Source organism: Clytia hemisphaerica, unplaced genomic scaffold (genome assembly GCF_902728285.1).
Source record: "Clytia hemisphaerica strain Z4C2 unplaced genomic scaffold, Clytia hemisphaerica genome assembly, whole genome shotgun sequence".
In the NCBI taxonomy this organism is placed as follows: domain Eukaryota; kingdom Metazoa; phylum Cnidaria; class Hydrozoa; order Leptothecata; family Clytiidae; genus Clytia; species Clytia hemisphaerica.
The window spans coordinates 89,488-107,413 of NW_027104122.1; the positions used below are offsets into that span (position 1 = coordinate 89,488).

The following is a 17,926-nucleotide window of genomic DNA, read 5'->3' on the forward strand; positions in this document are numbered from 1 at the left end:
GGTTCCTTATAAAAAAAAAAAACGTGTAGTAGAAAAGGTTCAACCAGTAATAGTTTCATACATGACACGAACTGATAAAAGCAGACACAACTGGACATTCCCTGAAAAAGTTGAAATAATTAAGACATCTGTCGACCAAGTTCAAGTAATTGCAACTAAAATTAAAGTCCAATATCTAGGAACTGTGAGGATAAGATGTTGTCAAAAATACTTCAATTTCAATTTATTAGGTTTAAAATCTAATAGCAAAGGAAGTACCCTTCAAACTCTGTAAAATATCTTTTGGATAGTATAAGGTTTGAGAGGTTGGCGGACTTTCTAACTTCGACTGTTCTCGATTAGAGCAACGAAATTTCTTATTTGTCAAAGAGCTCCTTTATCCTTGGTTTTATAGTTTTTAAAGGGGAACTCAACAAATTTTTCATTTTTATTTTTTTCCTGATTTTTGGTAATATTAAGTATAAAAATGAGAAAGAAAATATATAGGTTCGATCTCTCAAATAAAAATCATGAAAAATCTCTCTTAACTTCAGTTAAAAATATGTTCAAAAAATCACCCCCTTTCTTTTTAAAAAAGATCGACTTCTCTTTGGATTATGCCGTCAAAGTATTCAGAAAACAGAACAAATTCAGTTATGACTACAGTATGTTTTCAGAGTTCTGTTTTAAATAAGAAATAAATACATTAGTCCAGGGTCTGGAGCTCAACTATTTTTTGCCTTTGATAATCTGATGGTGGATCGCAGCGCCATCATTCAAATCAGAAAGCGAAGATAGTATACGGCAGACTTTCTGACTATAAATACATAGAAAAGTATTCCTGGTAAATTGTGGGTGATTTAGCTGAATAACAATAAAAAATCCAACAAGAAACAGAAAAATTTAGTCACAAACCCTCTACTGAAGGGCCTGTCTTCACTGATTTTTAGCCTGAGAAGATAAGCATCTTCCTCTTTCTGAATGCAGCTACGTCATAAAACAGCTGAAAGTGCATATTTTTTATTTGATAAACAATTTCATTTTAGTAGAGGGGAGCCTCGTTTTAAAAGCTCATTAAACAAATTTATAGAGTGAAAGGAGAGTTGCAACCTTGAAATTTTGAAATTTATCTTTGAAACAAACCATTTCAGGATAGAAACAAAAAAATCCAAAATTTGTTGAGTTCCCCTTTAAATTTTTAAAATTATCCTGTAGATTCAAAATGTATGATATCAGTAGAAAATAAGCACTTATGTTTATTTCATGTAGGTCTTCCAAAAAATATAATGAAAGTATGAATTAATTGCAAAAGTGTGAATTTTTTAAGACATTACACGATTACACTAAAAAAGCCTCTTTCAAGAGCAATGTAATGTACTCTACAACCTTATCACTTCATTTTTGATGCATAGTCATGATGTTTTTCTTAATCTACATTAAATTACCTTTCAAATGAGGGTAACTTGATAGGTTTTTGAGAATAGGCAACCTAGCAGTGAGATTCCGAGGTGGGCGTGGCCTTAAAGGCCCCGGTAGGGAAGTCAAAAAAGATTTCTACCGAATTTGTTCTACTTTTTCTGAAATTATACATGTTTTGGCACATTTTGAAGGGGTAATCAGTATATGATTCCAAAAATCCATTTTTAACATAGATCCCTAACAGTAGTCAAGAAGTCGAAAGAAAGTTTTCTCTGGCCCATTGAAGCACCTGTGAAAACTTTTTACACCTAGTTTCATGGTTTTGACAGAAATATTTGTATTCATCATAAGAAGAAGAAGGTTGTGAAACTATTAGTTCAAAAAAACAGTTTTTGTTTTTTCTTTTTCATATATAAAAAGCTATACTATGAATCGAGCACTCTTGAGAAAAAATATTCTCTATACAAGATATTATATTCATCATATATAAAATCTTTCAATTCCTCATAATGTATACAACAGTGACTAGACACCTTTGAAGTTTACCAATGCAAAATATCCCAAATTTTTTCGAGCGATGTTAAAAGAAAATTTTCGAATTGAGATTTTAAAAAGTTGGAGGTCACATTGGTTAATCTTAAAGGGACCAGGTGGTTGTCTTTTAGGAATGGAAGAGGTAGAGGCTCAGACCATGTTGGGATTTCTTTCAGGAAATTCGGACTAAAGTTCGGACTACTATTTTAGACTAACTGGCTTCTTGGGCCAGTAGGGCCAAAAAATTTTATTGCAGTCACTTCAAATGGATAGACCAGAACTGAACTATCAGGTAACTACCAGGTTAGGTGGCTCTAAAATGGTGTCGGTTAGAATGTGAATGACTGCTAATACAAAACTTTTTTCAATCTGCGGAAACATTTAGACTGGGGGTAAATGGTGGTTCCGTTCGGATGGGGGTTCTGTTATTATTAGTTACGGTCAGGTTTGGACTCGAGAGTCATGACATAGGGCCAAAGACCCTCTTAGGGGCACTCGTACCCTGTGTCTAAACATAGGGCTGCATAGCAGCCCTTTTAGGGGCATAAAGAAATAGAGAAAGTAGGAAAAATAGTGGAGAGTTGTTTACAATCTACACAGCACCCTCTAAAATACCTCTAAAATCAAATTGTAGTGTTTTTTATGTTCCCAATTCCCAAATATGCCAAAAAATTCAAATTGGCATAATTCCACCATTATTGATTTTACTCAGTTCATTATACTTAAAACTATTTCTGACGATACAAATTAAGTTTCAAGCTATTGGGCCTGCCTCGTTCTTAGAAAAACTTGCTCTCATTAGAATTTCTGCACTAACTCTTGTTTTCCTTGTCATTCTTCAACCAATGCTTCAATTTTCACCGTTGAAAAGATACAGAGGTCTGATGTTGAAGTGTTGTTTGTAAAGAGCTTGTGAAGCAATAGAGTCAGGTCGTTTTTATTATTTAAAGAAAACAAAAATTTTTTGGACTTTATGCTATCTTTTTTAAAGCTTTTCCTAAACTCCATTGGTAATAAAATAAGTGATTGTTATATGAATCTTTTTTAGAATGATTCCTAATTTTTCAAAAAGAAATTTAAGATTTTCTCATAAAATAAGTTATGTTATTTTTGCATTCAGTCTAATGTTTGTTCAATTCATAAAGTAGCATCGTTCAAATGTATCAATTTGTATGCGAAATGAATTTTTGTTGCAAAAATAAGCACTTTTACAACGGTTTAGAGAAGACAAATTTATCTTCAAGACCAAAAGGTTTTCTATGTCAAAATGTCCCAAAAAAAAATTAGAGTACATCAGTACCAAAATACCAAATGGAATTTTTTTAAAATACCCTTTTAGTACACAGTGTCTTAGAGAGATGTTTGTACCAGCCCCTCTGGTGAAATGGTTGTTTTAATTGGTTTTATAAAAGCAACTTATTTTAAAATTCTTACTGTGTGACGTCAGCTAATTAGGGTTTTGGCCTTTTTCGGAAAAACTTAGTTTGAGTGGAGTTTTCTTGATAGTTAAATTTAGAAGCTTGAGCTTTCAATGGCCACGTGAATGCTTTGGTTCTATGGATAATATTTTATCATTTCTGGTATAGTAAATGATAAATTAAAAACAGCCTATAATTATTGTTGTTGAATTATTGAATTTACTTAATAATAGTCTCGGAAACCTTATTGACAGTCCAAATAAATGACTTTTTAGTCAATAAATTGCAAATATTGAAAACAGGTGTTTGGAATTATCGAGTGTTAAAATGTTGCAAGTCGAAAATCTTCAAGGCTTTGCAGCCAAAATAACACTTTGCATTATATTGATCTTTTTTAATTTCAGATAAAAACAAATTAATTTGGAAAAGTTTTTGGAAGCAAAGACAATTAAAGCAGCTTTGATAAAATCATATTTAGAGCCAGTTATAATGGCCGAGACGGAGCTTCTCTTGGCTTCCTCTTCACCAACTTCGTCCATCCAACAAACAGAGGAATATGTTGTAATATCGTCCAATCAGAATCGTGATAAGAAAGAAGAAAATAGAATACTTGTACCATTATCGAAAGTCCCTTTACTGAATGCTTGCTCGTTGAGGAAAGACAAAGGGACGAACAATATACAGAAATCATTAGAGAACTTTACAGACAGCAATACGAACACTAACAATGATGGTAGTCCCAGTACTATCACTAAAAGTCGTAGTCGTAGTTGTGGTTTCATTTCTGATGTGAATTTCTATAATGAACCTTTGGAAATTTCAATCAATAATAAAGAGGGTGGTGTTGTACAGGCAACAACAAATGCTCAAGCATCACCTTTGGATGCTTCAAACACGAGGATATTCACTGCAAACAGGTATTTTGGATGACTTTTTTATTATTATGTTAACTATGTAAGTTCCACAAAACCCAAATAATTGCATTGGGTTGGTGTTATTTAGGGCCCTTTTTTCCTTCTTTTATTTATGTATGGATTGAACTCCAAAAAATCAGTTAAGTTGAAAATACTAAGTGAAAAAGTCGGTGAGTATAAATAAACAAACGTAAATTTGTTTATGACGTCGTTTATAAATGAGTATTGTTTTGATTAGGGTGCCAATGATCTTGACCTCTAAATGATGTCATAGCAGTGACGTTTAAGTACCTTTCAGTACTCATAGATTTGCCTTCCTTACAATATAAACAATTATTAAACTATTCATTTGTTGAATGAATTATAAAGATACCTGCTCTCATATGAAATGATATTTATCATACAGGGATTTTTTTAAGCACCTTGAGCTGGGCCGTTTTTGTAAACTTAGATTGAGTTTCTAATATGCCTTAAAGGGAATTTTCTCAGCAAAGCTATCATCGATATATTGATGAAGCTGGGGGTTTGGTTGGTGTTCAGAGGGTGCAGCTCCCAAAAATATTTTGAATATGTAGATGATATTAGAGAATTTGGTTTGTAAACAACAAACAAGTTTAATTTTGCTAGAAAATATCTTTTATATTTTGGATGGAGTTTCAAAAACTTACTCTTAGAGAATCTTATGTACGGACATAAAAAAGTGCTTAGAAAAATCCCTGTCATGGTGTTTTAAAACTCTTGGTCCGTGTCAGATATACCGGGGAAACTTTTCGACGAAAATATGTCTCATCAAAAGCGTCCTAAGTGATTTGAGTTTTGATATTTTGAAAGTAGATATCTTTAACTTAAGATTTGAGTTCATGATGTTTTCAAATCAAAATTCACTCTTTCGAAAAAGCTTAAAAAATACGTAAAGCGAGGTATTAGATTATGCATTTTTAAGATAAATTGGAACTGGTCATATTTCAAATCATTTTTGTCATAAAACTCATTAAACAAGTCAATTGATAAGCAGTTTTCTAGTTAATTGTACGTTGTACAAATATGATGCCTCTTTTACTTTTTGAAAAGTTATCTTTGACTTTAAAAGCCCACTAGTCAGGAACTAGTGGGTCAGGTTCAAAAAGTTGCACGTCAAATTGTAGGTGATGATAATTTACCGGGTGCAGCAGAAAAAACTTTGGACGTTTGGCGAGCCACTGAGGCCGAACAAAGTCTTGTTTAGACTCAAAACCACTTTTATTAGAAAGAGGACATGCTAACTTAAATTTTGCGGTATAACTTTTTAAGTTTGGTCAAGTAGTTGTCAAGTTATAAGCTTTTGAAGTCAAAATTCACTTTTCGAAAAGTGTAAAAAACACGTAAAAAAAGGTGTATTAAATTTATGCAAATAATGAAAAAATAGCTCAGTATTTGACTTATTTAACGACTTTTACGACATAATTAATTGTTAAAATACTTTTAAAAGCAGTTTTCGTTTACAACATAGTCAGTTTTTAGTAAATAGTCAGTTTTTAGAAATATTTGAAAAAAATTCTTATCGAAAACGCTTAAAAATGCTTAATTTAATACCCTTTTATTACGTGTTTTTCACACTTTTCGAAAAGTGAATTTTAACTTCAAAAGCTTATAACTTGACAACTACTTGACCAAACTTAAAAAGTTATACCGCAAAATTTAAGTTAGCATGTCCTCTTTCTAATAAAAGTGGTTTTGAGTCTAAACAAGACTTTGTTCGGCCTCAGTGGCTCGCCAAATGTCCAAAGTTTTTTCTGCTGCACCCGGTACTTACAGAACTTCAAGCACTTGAGAAAATTTTTTGGAAGTTTTTTGTATGCCATGTATTATTCGTCAAGAAATTAGTATAGTTCACGATAAACGTGAATTCTTTTGTTGCCGTATGGTAACCACTCTCAAGAGAATTCCTCTAGCCTCAATGACGTGGTTTCTACATGAAAGCTGATCAACACTTATCATGAACTGAATAATAGTATTAACTTTTGGTGTCAGCATTGGATTGTGCTAACCTTTCTGTTATAATTCGCTTCTTTTCAGGATAATGCACTGTGATGATTCCAGTTGTTCTGGAGGTCAAGGTTCTCCATTGGGCAATGCACCAAACATTGAACTACGAAATATCAATGGTCAAATTCTCATGATGCCCAAACGACCAAGCTTAGATGCTGTAAGTTTTATGGTCAAAACCTAAAGATAACCATTATCATCAACACATCGCCGTTGACAAATCAAAAGGGCCAATCACAAAATTAGTGTCTGAGAAAGCTAGGAGTTTTTCTGTCTAGTTGGCCTTAAATTTAAGATTGCCCCTTTTGCATAGTGAGGAGGGTCCCATCTACATGAAACAGGGTCAATCTCAAAATTTATGCCCAGACAAACAGAAAAATTCTTATTTCTCACAGGCAATAATTTTGAGGTTGGACCTTTTGATTTGTCAACGGCGACATATAATTCAAGTATAACTTTGTTTATTTAAAATGTTTTATGGTACAAACTTGGTACTCTGTAGCATAGTATGTCAATGAAGTTTGAAATTTGCATAGATATCTGGTCTGTTCGCTGGCAATAAAATTGCTACAATTTCATACCAATAGGTTTGTAGCACTTCAAATGATACAGAAAATAATAATTGATAGCCAATTGATGTTCCCATTTAGAATTTTGACCAAAAACTGAACCTAGATTTGATAGATGGAAATATTGATAGTTTTTTTTTCGCTCACAGGGTGATTTGGAAATGCTAATCTACAACAGTCAGCCGTCTTTCATGTTTCGTGCAGAAACTTCACAAAGTTCAGAATCAGTATTCTGTAGGATATGCCATTGGTAAGAACTCATCTTAGTTGCTATTTGGTTAGGTTTTTTTTTTTTCAATGAAGTTCTTTGATACTAACGAAAAGCTCGCTGGTCTACCCTTTTATAACACGGGTAGTTAGTTGGATTTATGGAAAAAGGTGTACAGGAAGTAGTTAGGAAATAAAGGCTCTATTGTTTTGACCTGAGAACGCAAGTAAACTTCGCAAGTCGATTTCTAATAAATTTCCTTTTGTTGCATACTCAGGGGGGGGTGAAGCAGTTAGTACAAGACATCATGCCTACTAACTGCTTTCTCGGAAGAAGTTAGTAACACCACCACCTTGGTACACTTAGTACAGTTAGTACTAACTGAATTTAGCCTTGAAAAAGGCTTTTGACCTTCATAAATTCAATAAAATCAAATAAAATAAAATTTAATATCTTAAAAATGATTCAATTTTCCATAGCTTTCAATAGGAAAAAACAACATTTTAGAAAATCAAATTTCTATTGCAACCAGCAAATTGTTTTTAAGATTTAAAAAAAAAAATTGCGAAAATTTGAAAAAAAAATCTACTTCCCAAAAAATCTTTTTGGTAAAATATGGTCTTTTTTTTAAATTTTCTCACAAAATCCTATTTTTTACACAGTTAGTACCAAAATTTGGCAAATTTTTAGCAGGGGACCACCCTTTTTTGCAGTTAGTACACCTGAGTACTAAGTGATTTTATCCAATTCATATGGCACACCACCACGGTACTAACCGGCATGATGTCTTGTACTAACTGCTTCACCCCCCCCCCCTGGCATACTCCAAAATTTGACAGTATTTAACTTTTATTTTTTTGGTACTGATTACAGTATTGGTGAAGAGAAACTGATAGCACCATGCAAGTGTGCTGGTTCGACACGTTATGTGCATGCTTCATGTTTGGTCACGTGGTTTAAGAAAAGTGTCAAACACCAATGTGAACTATGCAAGTCAGACGTTAAAATACGGAAAATCAATCATCGTATACTACTAGTAAGATAATGGTCCCTTAATGTTTTTCCGTCAAGACAGAAATTACTTTGACTGTGTGTGAACTTGCATCTGGAATTCTTTCATAAATTTCTTGCCTCTATGGGACCTAATATACACATCACTTTCAGACATTGTTAGCTCTGTGCTTGTGGCACACTCGAGTCGTGGTGTATTTTTGTATTGAACAAATTTATCGGGGCACTTTTCCATGATTTTACATTATAGGATGGTGGCTTTCCATTCTTTAATATACGTTTATTCTCAACTTTTTGGGGAAGATAATCCTTGAATATTCTTACGGCATTCTTAGTTAATGATCCAAACCCAATCTAAGTTTAAGCAAAAATATTTATTTTAAAAAATTATTTAAAGTCTTGAGCATTGCTGGGGGATAATTTAATTGACAATTTACAGATAAAGATGCTCTAAAATTAGCAAGCTTAGTCCAAGTTGCCAAATTTCATGAATGTGATATTCGTATCATATTATCTTTATTGTTTTATGGAACAAACCATTTAAAAAGCGTAAAAGGAAGCCAAAAGAATTTTTGAATTTATTATTTTAAATCACAAATTTCTTCTTTTCCTTAACAGTGGCGGAAACCGGAAGACAGACCTGTTCCGTTGATATGGTTCACCGTATTCTTTATTGGTTTATTCTTGAACATTATCTCAATCTACGTGAACGCTAGCGACTATTGTGAATCGACGGCGTGTTTAATATTCTACGTGGTCAACGGGTTTGGTATCGTTCTTGATGCTGCGTTTTTATGGTTTTGGTTTTTAAAGTGTAAACATTACTGGAAGAAATGGTGTGCGTTGAACCAGGACTGGTTTATTGATGATGGGGAGGTGGAAGATGATCAACTGCATGTACGATACGTTCAAGGATGTCCGGCTTGATCTAATTGAATATTTTTACCGGACAAATAATAAAAATAACGGAATGGTGTTATGATGGATTCCCATGAGTGCGACCATGCTCATGTGTGACTGCCAGCTCGGTATATGACAATGACTGTTTTAAGTGAAAGCCCGTTTTATCATCCGTATCGAATGATGTGCTCTTTGTGTTTTGTACCAAACGATTTCGTTATCAATTGTTCGATTCCGCTTTAAAATGCTATCAAATTCATGTTGGAATTCCGATTCGTCGTTCATTATTTTTCTTGATGTGTATATTGATAGAAATGCTGGGAGATTGGCATGATAATTCTGTTGGAACTTTATTTAGACTCTTTTGAGTTGCCTCGTTTTCAAGATTTAGTTGCCAAAATACCACATCTTGCAAACAGCTGTGATAATAATTACCGTTTAGTGAACATGAATGCACTTTTGTTTGCAAAGTGATAACAAATGACAAATTTGGGGATGTATAAAAAAGTCTCAGTGCAGTATTGAAGTGAGTTTCCAAACAAGGCTAAACTGCATCTCAAGAAGAGTTAAAGATTGTTTGGTTTGTTTTGGTTTTATGAATTATCCACCTGTTTTAAGGTAATAGTTGAAACGCAATGCATTATGGTCACATACTTGCATTGTGTTATGTTGGATTTGATTTTTATTTGTTGGAAGCAACTGAAGAATATTAAATTATCTTCTTGGTCTTGTAGGATTCTTTATCTTTGGTGAATTTGTAGTTTAAACTCAAGGCTGGAATTGATTTTTCACTACATAACAGTTCTAACACTTAAAAAATAATTATAGTTGTTATTGAATTTTGAAATTAAAGTTTTTGTCAAGACGCACGAGGAAAAAACGTTAGCATTTATTTGATCTCTGCTTATGCTCCAATTGGCGCTGCAAAAGACAATGTTTGGAGAGAATTCCTTGATAATCTTGAACAATGTATATGTAACAAAGCAAAGGAGGATATCTTGTTGATAGGATGTGACTGTAACTCATCTCTCGGTATTAGCTATGAGAGAAAACCTGAGGAGGAAAAACCATCAATCGGAAAATTTGGCTTACCGCATCGCAATGAAGCCGGTGTTCGCTTTCTCACCTTCCTCGAAACGTTGAACCTTGTCGCAATAACAACATATTTCCGAAAACGAAATTATGCAACTTGGACTCATCCACGTTCAAAGCTACCACATCAAATCGATCACCTTATATCCGAAAAATCAGACTTTTGCCGTTTTACCGATGCATCAGTAAGACAACCGTTAGTTGATAGCGATCACCTTGCGATTCGATGTAGATTGAAAATCATGTTGAACTTTAGAAAATCCCGACAATGTAATCCTCTGAGAAAGCTCGATAGTAATGTTTTACTGAATGACATTGATGCTAGTAAAGATTTCAATCGAATAGTTCATGATGGAATACAACACTCGAATCCGCTTGTTGATAAATACGAAGTTCTCACTACTGCTATGACTTCTGCTGCTTCAACTGTATTGCCACAAAAAGCTCGTGTTAGTCCAGACTGGTTCACCGAAAATGAAACTGAATTGTCAAATTTGATTGAAAAGAGAAACCTTGCTATACTATGTAAAATGAATCGTGTTACAAGAAGGACCACTGAAAACCTTCGTGTCGCTCGGAAGCAGTTGAAATCTGCCATCTCAAGGGCAAAGAACAATTGGGTTAAAAGTGTCTGTGATAAAGTAAATCAAAGAGACACTACTCGTACCGGTACTCAGGCATATTGGGACAGCATTAAACTTTTAAAAAGGGGAATGGAAAAACCTCCCCCAAGCAAGCAAACGATGATGATGAAACCGAACGGTGACAGATGTACCAGCCCTGAAGAAAATGCTAATGTGTTCCGTGACCATTTTGAGAATCTCTACGACAGACCAGCTACTTTCGATCCATCTGTGTTAGACCTATTAGAACAACGACCGATTTTTCCGAATATTGATTATATCCCAGATGACAATGAGATACGTAAAGCCATCGGTCGCCTCAAGAACAAAGCACCGGGAGATTCGTCTCTTACACCTCAAATGTTCAAAACTCTACTTGAGGACAACGTATGTTTTAATCTACTTAAAGATATTATCGTTGATATATGGGTGAACGAAATTTGCCCTACCGATTGGAACACTGGTCTCCTCAGGATATTACCTAAAAAGGGGGATTTAAGAAAGCCCGGGAACTATCGAGGCATTATGCTCTTAGAATCCTCTTATAAAGTAATTGCTATCCTGATTCACAGTCGACTTCAACCACTTATCGAGAGCCTAGATCATGAAACTCAATGCGGTTTTCGAAAAGATAGGGGTTGCGTAGATGCGGTGTTTTCTGTCAAGCTGGCAATAAAGAAACGCAGAGAGCATAATCAAGAGACTTGGATACTGTTTCTAGACCTTGTCAAAGCCTTTGATAGGGTCCCTCGCCAACTTTTATGGATGGTCCTTGAGAAATTCGGTACGCCAAAGAAGCTCGTTTCGCTGCTCAAATCACTTCATTCATCCTTCCAAGTGAAATTCGTAGTCGACGAAGTGTCCCACACGCTGAAATGCACAATAGGCGTCAAACAAGGAGACATATTAGGACCGGCCCTGTTCACCATCTTCATCGCTGCAATCATGATCACCTGGAGAAAGAAAACGAACCGACCACTCTGTCTTTTCCACACAAAAAATGATTTCCAGATGACGGGTCGTCGTTACAATGCCAAAGGTTCCGAATTCCCAGTCGAAGACTCTGAATATGCAGACGACACTGCAGTACTTTTCGAATCTCGCGAGATTTTGGCTGAGTACTCACCGCTACTTATTGAACATTTCGATCTTTTCGGTATGGAAATCCATAAAGGTGACCTAGAACATCCAGACAAACCTGCGAAAACGGAAGTTCTATTCGTATCCGCTCCTGAGAAATCTTACCGAAACGCTGCCACTTTTGATGATACTGATCTTTCAAATATCAATTTTGGTGGAAGTTATTTCTTCCCTGTAGTTGAAAAGTTCTGTTACCTCGGCACCATGATTACCCGCGACTGTAAAGATAGCGAAGATGTATGTTGTCGAATCAAAAAAGCAGGTAATGCCTTTGGTGCATTACGTAGTTCTTTATTCTCAAACCCATCGATAACGTATGAAGCCAAAGGTGCTGCCTATTGTATCCTCATCCTTCCCATTCTTCTGTATGGTGCAGAATCTTGGTGTTTAACGGAAAATCTTTATAATCAATTACGAACATTTCATCATAGATGTGCTCGTTCAATGCACCGAATAAATCGTCGACACGTTTATTTACACCGGATAAGTAGTAATGAGTTGCTTGAAAATTTAAATATCCATTCGATTGATGTTTATATTACAAAAAGGCAATTGTCGTGGCTCGGCCACGTCTCTAGAATGTCTTTTGAAAGAATGCCGAGGAAATTGTTATCTTCGTGGGTCAAAAATCGTAGACCAAGGGGCGCACCTGAATTTACTTTTGGGCGTGGAATGTATAAAGCACTTCGTCGTGCTAATATCAGTAAAGATAATTGGTTTGTTTTGGCGCAAGATCGTTGTGAATGGCGTAGAATGATTAATAGTTTTACATAATGTCTATTTTTTAGTGCTATATTGTTTTGCTTTATTACGCGTAGTAATTTCCTAGAGATATTTTATTTAATATTTAATTTTTTCTAGGCCAATTCCTAATGATCTAGGATGGTTCACTCTCTCTCTCTCTCTCTCTCTCTCTTTGAAATTAGAACTTTAGCCGTGATGGAAACCTATCTTTAATCTCTTAACTTTATCATTTTTTATCTACATCTCTTTGTTTTTGCAAATTCTAAAAAAATATATAATTTTTTTCAAGATAATTTATTTTGCCATTATACTGTACGATGATTGATGTTTTTGAGTTATCGTGGGTCAATATGTATTCAATTTTTTTAATCTTTGTTTTCTTATCTATACTATACTTCATATTGAAGCCTTGAATTTATGTAGTTTTGAAATGGCTGTAGCTAAGGGAACTCATGATTTATATTCATGCACTCTAATAGCCTCGTAATTAGATTATTAATTTTGCAGACGTCATTAAATCTTTACTAAGTTTCTGTATTTTGAACGTTGGCGTAACCAGATGTTTACTCACAAATGTTAATGACATATCGTATAATATGTATCGCCCGATTTGAACGGTCCTGTACCAGTAGATCTAAACCTTGGGGAGCAGTGACTCATGCATCCCTGTTTTCTGAACCCGCCCGAATACCTAAGTAAGTCAAGAGAGGCAATAGTTTTTGCTAGTAGTTTGGACAATAGTTTGGACTCTAAATCTATTGATTGGTTAACTAAGAAATCTCACTAGCTCTCTCATCCAAAGGTTTTAAAGAAACTACAGTCGTTTTCAACTTCAGTTAATATTTTTTCAATTACTTTTTCTATTTCTATTTGTTTCCAAATTTGCTTCCATTTTTCCTAGTATTCTTCCACCAAGAGTAAACATGTATCATTACACATTAAGTCTCGAATAAAGATTTCACAAACAGATAAAAAAAAGTTCGAGATATTTAGGTTGGATAATTCTAATCTTCTTTTTCATTGATTCTTGTGAGAAGATGCATCCCAGTGTATGAAACCTCTTCCTTAGATATTAATAAACTATTATCAAAGTTATTTTTTACAATCAGATCACAAACAATGTGAATATTTATAAACAATATATAATTAAAAAGAGGATGAAACAAAAAAATGTACAGAAGAAGTTATAAGTTGTTTTATGTAAAAATCAATTGTATTATTTTTTTTTGCTTTTGTTCTCAATTGTCAAAGATTGATACCATTATTTTCAAAGTCATTCTTCTATTGTTCTTTGTTTAATCAAGGTCGTCGTTAAACGGCAATAATTCCCAGACAATTTCAACAATTTCATGATTTTCGAAGATAATTTCGACAATTTTGTTTATTAACAAGCATGAAAATAAACAAAGCAAACAAAGACTAGCATGGCACTGATAATGTAAAAACAGAATTTTTAATAACCCTTATAATAATAAAGTCTTGACGAACCTATGGAAAATCATATTGGTTGACCCAGGAGTAAGGGATTCAGTAATCGTACAATTTTGAAATGTTTTAAATCATAAATTTCGAACATGTTTAGGTCGAACAAAATGTTTTATTAATTCGAAAAGCTCTTTTGTTTTTGTTCTCAATTATGCCGAAAACACAAAGTCTAAAAAATACTCCACTTCTGCATAAAAGTGTGTAAATTGATCGTTGGAAAAAAACGGACATTCGAATCGCATTAATTTTGATTTTTCTAGATCAACGGAAAAAATTGATTTTCTTCTCATAATGGGGGGCAGAACATGATCAGTTGGTTTCTATGGGTTTTGATTAGAATTTTTCACATAAGAATGTCTTTATTTAGCTGGTAGGTGTGAGAAAAATATTCAATGAAACAACAAAGTGTTGTTTTTTTCGTTGCAGATACTGAATTCGATGTAGTATGAGTACATAGAGTAAAATGTTAGAAAACGAGTAAATTATATTTTCACTCGAACCATAATTTTATATATTAAGTGCAGATGTAGTGCAGTGGTAGACAAAATAAATGACAATGGATCCTAAATAAAAAAGAGGCAAGAAAGTTATCGCGGCTAGTTCGAATAACTTTGGATTTAAATTATATTGGGCTATACCATTTTCATAAAATTTTTGAAGAAAGAAAAATTCGCAAATAGTTTCTTTTTTACACGATTTTTTAAAATTCTTTTACAATTTAAAGAAATCATTGTTTGCTCGAGAAGTGAAGAAACGAAAATTGATTTATAGACTTTATAGTTTCAGCTGTCCTACATCTTTACAGCATATGCAAATTTCATTTTCGAATGAAAAATTAAAAACGAGTTAATTGGTAGATAGGTGTTGAGACACTACTTCACCTGCTTTTCGCATCAACTTTCGAATCTGATAAGGTTTTGATTATCATTTTATTGTATACATGCCGTATGAAAAATGGAGTTACGTTTTTGCTGAGTTTTCCACTGATCTGGTTTCCATGGTGTAGAGTAAGATATTTTGTGTTCACTTGTCCCCACTCGTCCGCACTCGTCGACTGAACACAGGGAAGTTCAAATATTGAACGAAGTTTTTTAATTAGATTGGAGATTTGAGATTTGAATTGCATTTTTCAATTATGTAAAAGATAATGAGTGATAAATAATGAGAAATATCCAGACTAAAAAGCAGTAGGTCAGCCTGGTTTGTGTAGCTCAGCCCAGACATTTTAATGGATCAGAATATCTATTTGTATCATATATCTTGTTTTCATATTAAACTTTTCAGGGGGGATTAATTTTTTAATCTCTCTAAACTTTACAAACCAATGTAAACCTTTGATAAGTTTTCTGGATCCATTTTTGATTAAATTTGATTTACTTAAGAAAGTCTGCTTAAGTTTTTGAAAGTCTTAACTGAGCACTGTTGAGAGCTGCTGAGTCAAACCAAAGTAAATTTTCAATTTGTAATTTTCCTTAACACATAACGATGAGTTAAAAGCAAGTCAAATTGGTTATGAAATTGAGAAGTTGCAAATATATGGGACATTGATAGTTAATTTCATTTAATTTCTTAGGTATGAGTTAAAATTAAAAGAATTGTTTCGACGTTTGCCGCATAAACAGTAATGAGCTTCACAGCTCTAACTTCCTTATGGTTCAGTGTTGTCTTTCGACGCAAGAAGATCAACCCCAAATCAACAACTGCCCAACAAACACTCTCAAAATGTCTGAGTACAAGTCAACTTATACATTTGGGAATTGGAGCCACGTTAGGTGCCGGTACGTACGTGGTTACGGGGCAAGTTGCCGCTAACATCGCTGGACCTGCCGTTGTTATATCATTCACCATTGCTGCCCTTACGTCAATCCTGTCTGGTTTATGTTACGCAGAGTTTGGATCACGGGTACCGCAGACGACCGGTAGCGCGTATACGTATAGTTACGTAACTGTCGGAGAAATATGGGCGTTTTTTATTGGATGGAATTTGATTTTGGAGTATATGATCGGGACAGCAGCTGACGCGGCGGCGTTATCGGGATCATTCGATTACGCGATTGGTTTTCACGTACGAAATTGGACGTTAGAGAATATCGGTGCGTTTAACACGCCGTATCTAGGTGATTACCCAGATATATTATCCTTTGTTTTTACTATTATCGTGACAATAGTGTTAGCATTCGGTGTCCGTGAGTCTGCACGCTTTACGGTCATGTTCAATATCTTTAACATCATAGTCGTTATTTTCATTATCGTTGTCGGTTTGTTTTACATCGAGCCAACGAATTGGACCAAAGGGAAAGGATTCTTCCCGTACGGTGCGTCCGGTGTTTTGTCGGGAGCTGCCACTTGTTTTTATGCGTTTGTCGGGTTCGATATTATCGCAACAACTGGAGAAGAAGCAACTAATCCTTCTAAATCAATCCCAATCGCTATCGTCGCGTCTCTTGTTATTATCTTCACGTGTTACTTTGGTGTGTCTACTGTCATAACTATGATGATACCTTATGATGAGCTGGATAAATTATCCCCCATCCCTGCCGCATTCGCACAACGAGGCTTAGGTTGGGCACATTACGTCATATCTATTGGTGCTATTTGTGGTTTAAGTTCAAGTTTGTTAGGTAATTTGTTTCCCTTACCACGTATTATATACGCGATGGCGAGAGATGGACTCCTCTTTAATATGTTCACTAAGATTCATGAAAAGACTGAAGTCCCGGTCAACGCGACTATCTATCCGGGAATTATGACCGCATTCTTTGCTTTACTATTCGATTTGGAAGAACTTGTGGAGATGATGTCCATTGGAACTCTGTTAGCATACACATTAGTATCTTTATGTGTCTTGATCCTCAGGTATCAACCTGATGAATACTATGGAGATAATTCAATAATGAAACCACTGGTAGCTGATGACGGAAGCACCATTGGTAGCGAAGATGATGATAACGAGGCGCAATATGGGCGGACGCCCAGTGTTACACCTCGAGTGAGTGGTGACGAGAAAAACATGCTTGAGACATCTTTTAATGAGAATTTCTTACAATTACCCGAACAGAAACAAGGTGGACATACATATTCACCAACACATAATCCTGACTCAGCAGAAAATGAGGAAGAAGAAAACGAACAAAAATTAAAAGAATTCAAACAAATCAATGATGGTACATACACACCAATGCAAAATGACCAATATCCAGGTCGACGTGAGCCAACGTTAGCCACAGGGAGAGCAGTCACGTGTGCTTGTCTCTGTCTTTTCTTATGGTTTTTCGGATTCAATAGTATCATTCTATTCGCATTTGATCAACTTGTTCGTAAAGAAATATGGACCATAACTTTACTTATTATATTTGGTACCTTGATAATAGCCTCCGTGGCTGTAATTTATTCAATGCCTCAATCAAGTACTAAATATGGCTTCATGGCACCTTGCGTTCCCGCGCTACCAATTCTTGCTATTTACGCTAATACCTTTCTCATGTTAAAACTTTCGACAATAACATGGGTTCGGTTTGGTGTTTGGATGGTAATCGGTATTTTATTGTATGCATTTTACGGAACGTTTAATAGCAAAGTGGATAAAGAAACAAACGATGAAGAAAACCGTTGAAACTTTGTTACATTTTTTTAAATTTATAGATTTAGATTTTTTCAATTATTAGTTTTAATGTTTTTGTGTTATAGGTTAGGGTTTGAATTCTTCAATTTACTCTAGAAAATTAGAACAGAATTCAAAGGCAAGGAAATCCTACAGTTTGAATCTCATCAAAATACAAAAAAAAATCTTCACTATCTCATTTCCAGTTCTAAGAAAATTTAAGATTTGTTCCAAAATGTGATATGATTTATATGATTTTCAAGA

The 17,926-nt window shown here is 34.5% G+C and overlaps 2 protein-coding genes across 2 annotated transcripts; both read left to right on the top strand.

The window, feature by feature from the left end:
- The first annotated feature begins 3,758 nt into the window (after window positions 1-3,758).
- Window positions 3,759-9,828, top strand: LOC136813538 (uncharacterized). The gene is made up of 5 exons (XM_067070052.1): window positions 3,759-4,267; window positions 6,320-6,449; window positions 7,008-7,108; window positions 7,940-8,102; window positions 8,696-9,828. The coding sequence occupies exons 1-5, from the start codon at window positions 3,840-3,842 to the stop codon at window positions 9,002-9,004; spliced, it is 1,131 nt and encodes a 376-aa protein (XP_066926153.1). The 5' UTR covers window positions 3,759-3,839; the 3' UTR covers window positions 9,005-9,828.
- Window positions 9,829-15,628: 5,800 nt separating this feature from the next.
- LOC136813539 (probable cationic amino acid transporter) lies at window positions 15,629-17,819 on the top strand. The gene has a single exon (XM_067070053.1). The coding sequence runs from the start codon at window positions 15,686-15,688 to the stop codon at window positions 17,672-17,674; it is 1,989 nt and encodes a 662-aa protein (XP_066926154.1). The 5' UTR covers window positions 15,629-15,685; the 3' UTR covers window positions 17,675-17,819.
- The last annotated feature ends 107 nt before the right edge of the window (window positions 17,820-17,926 follow it).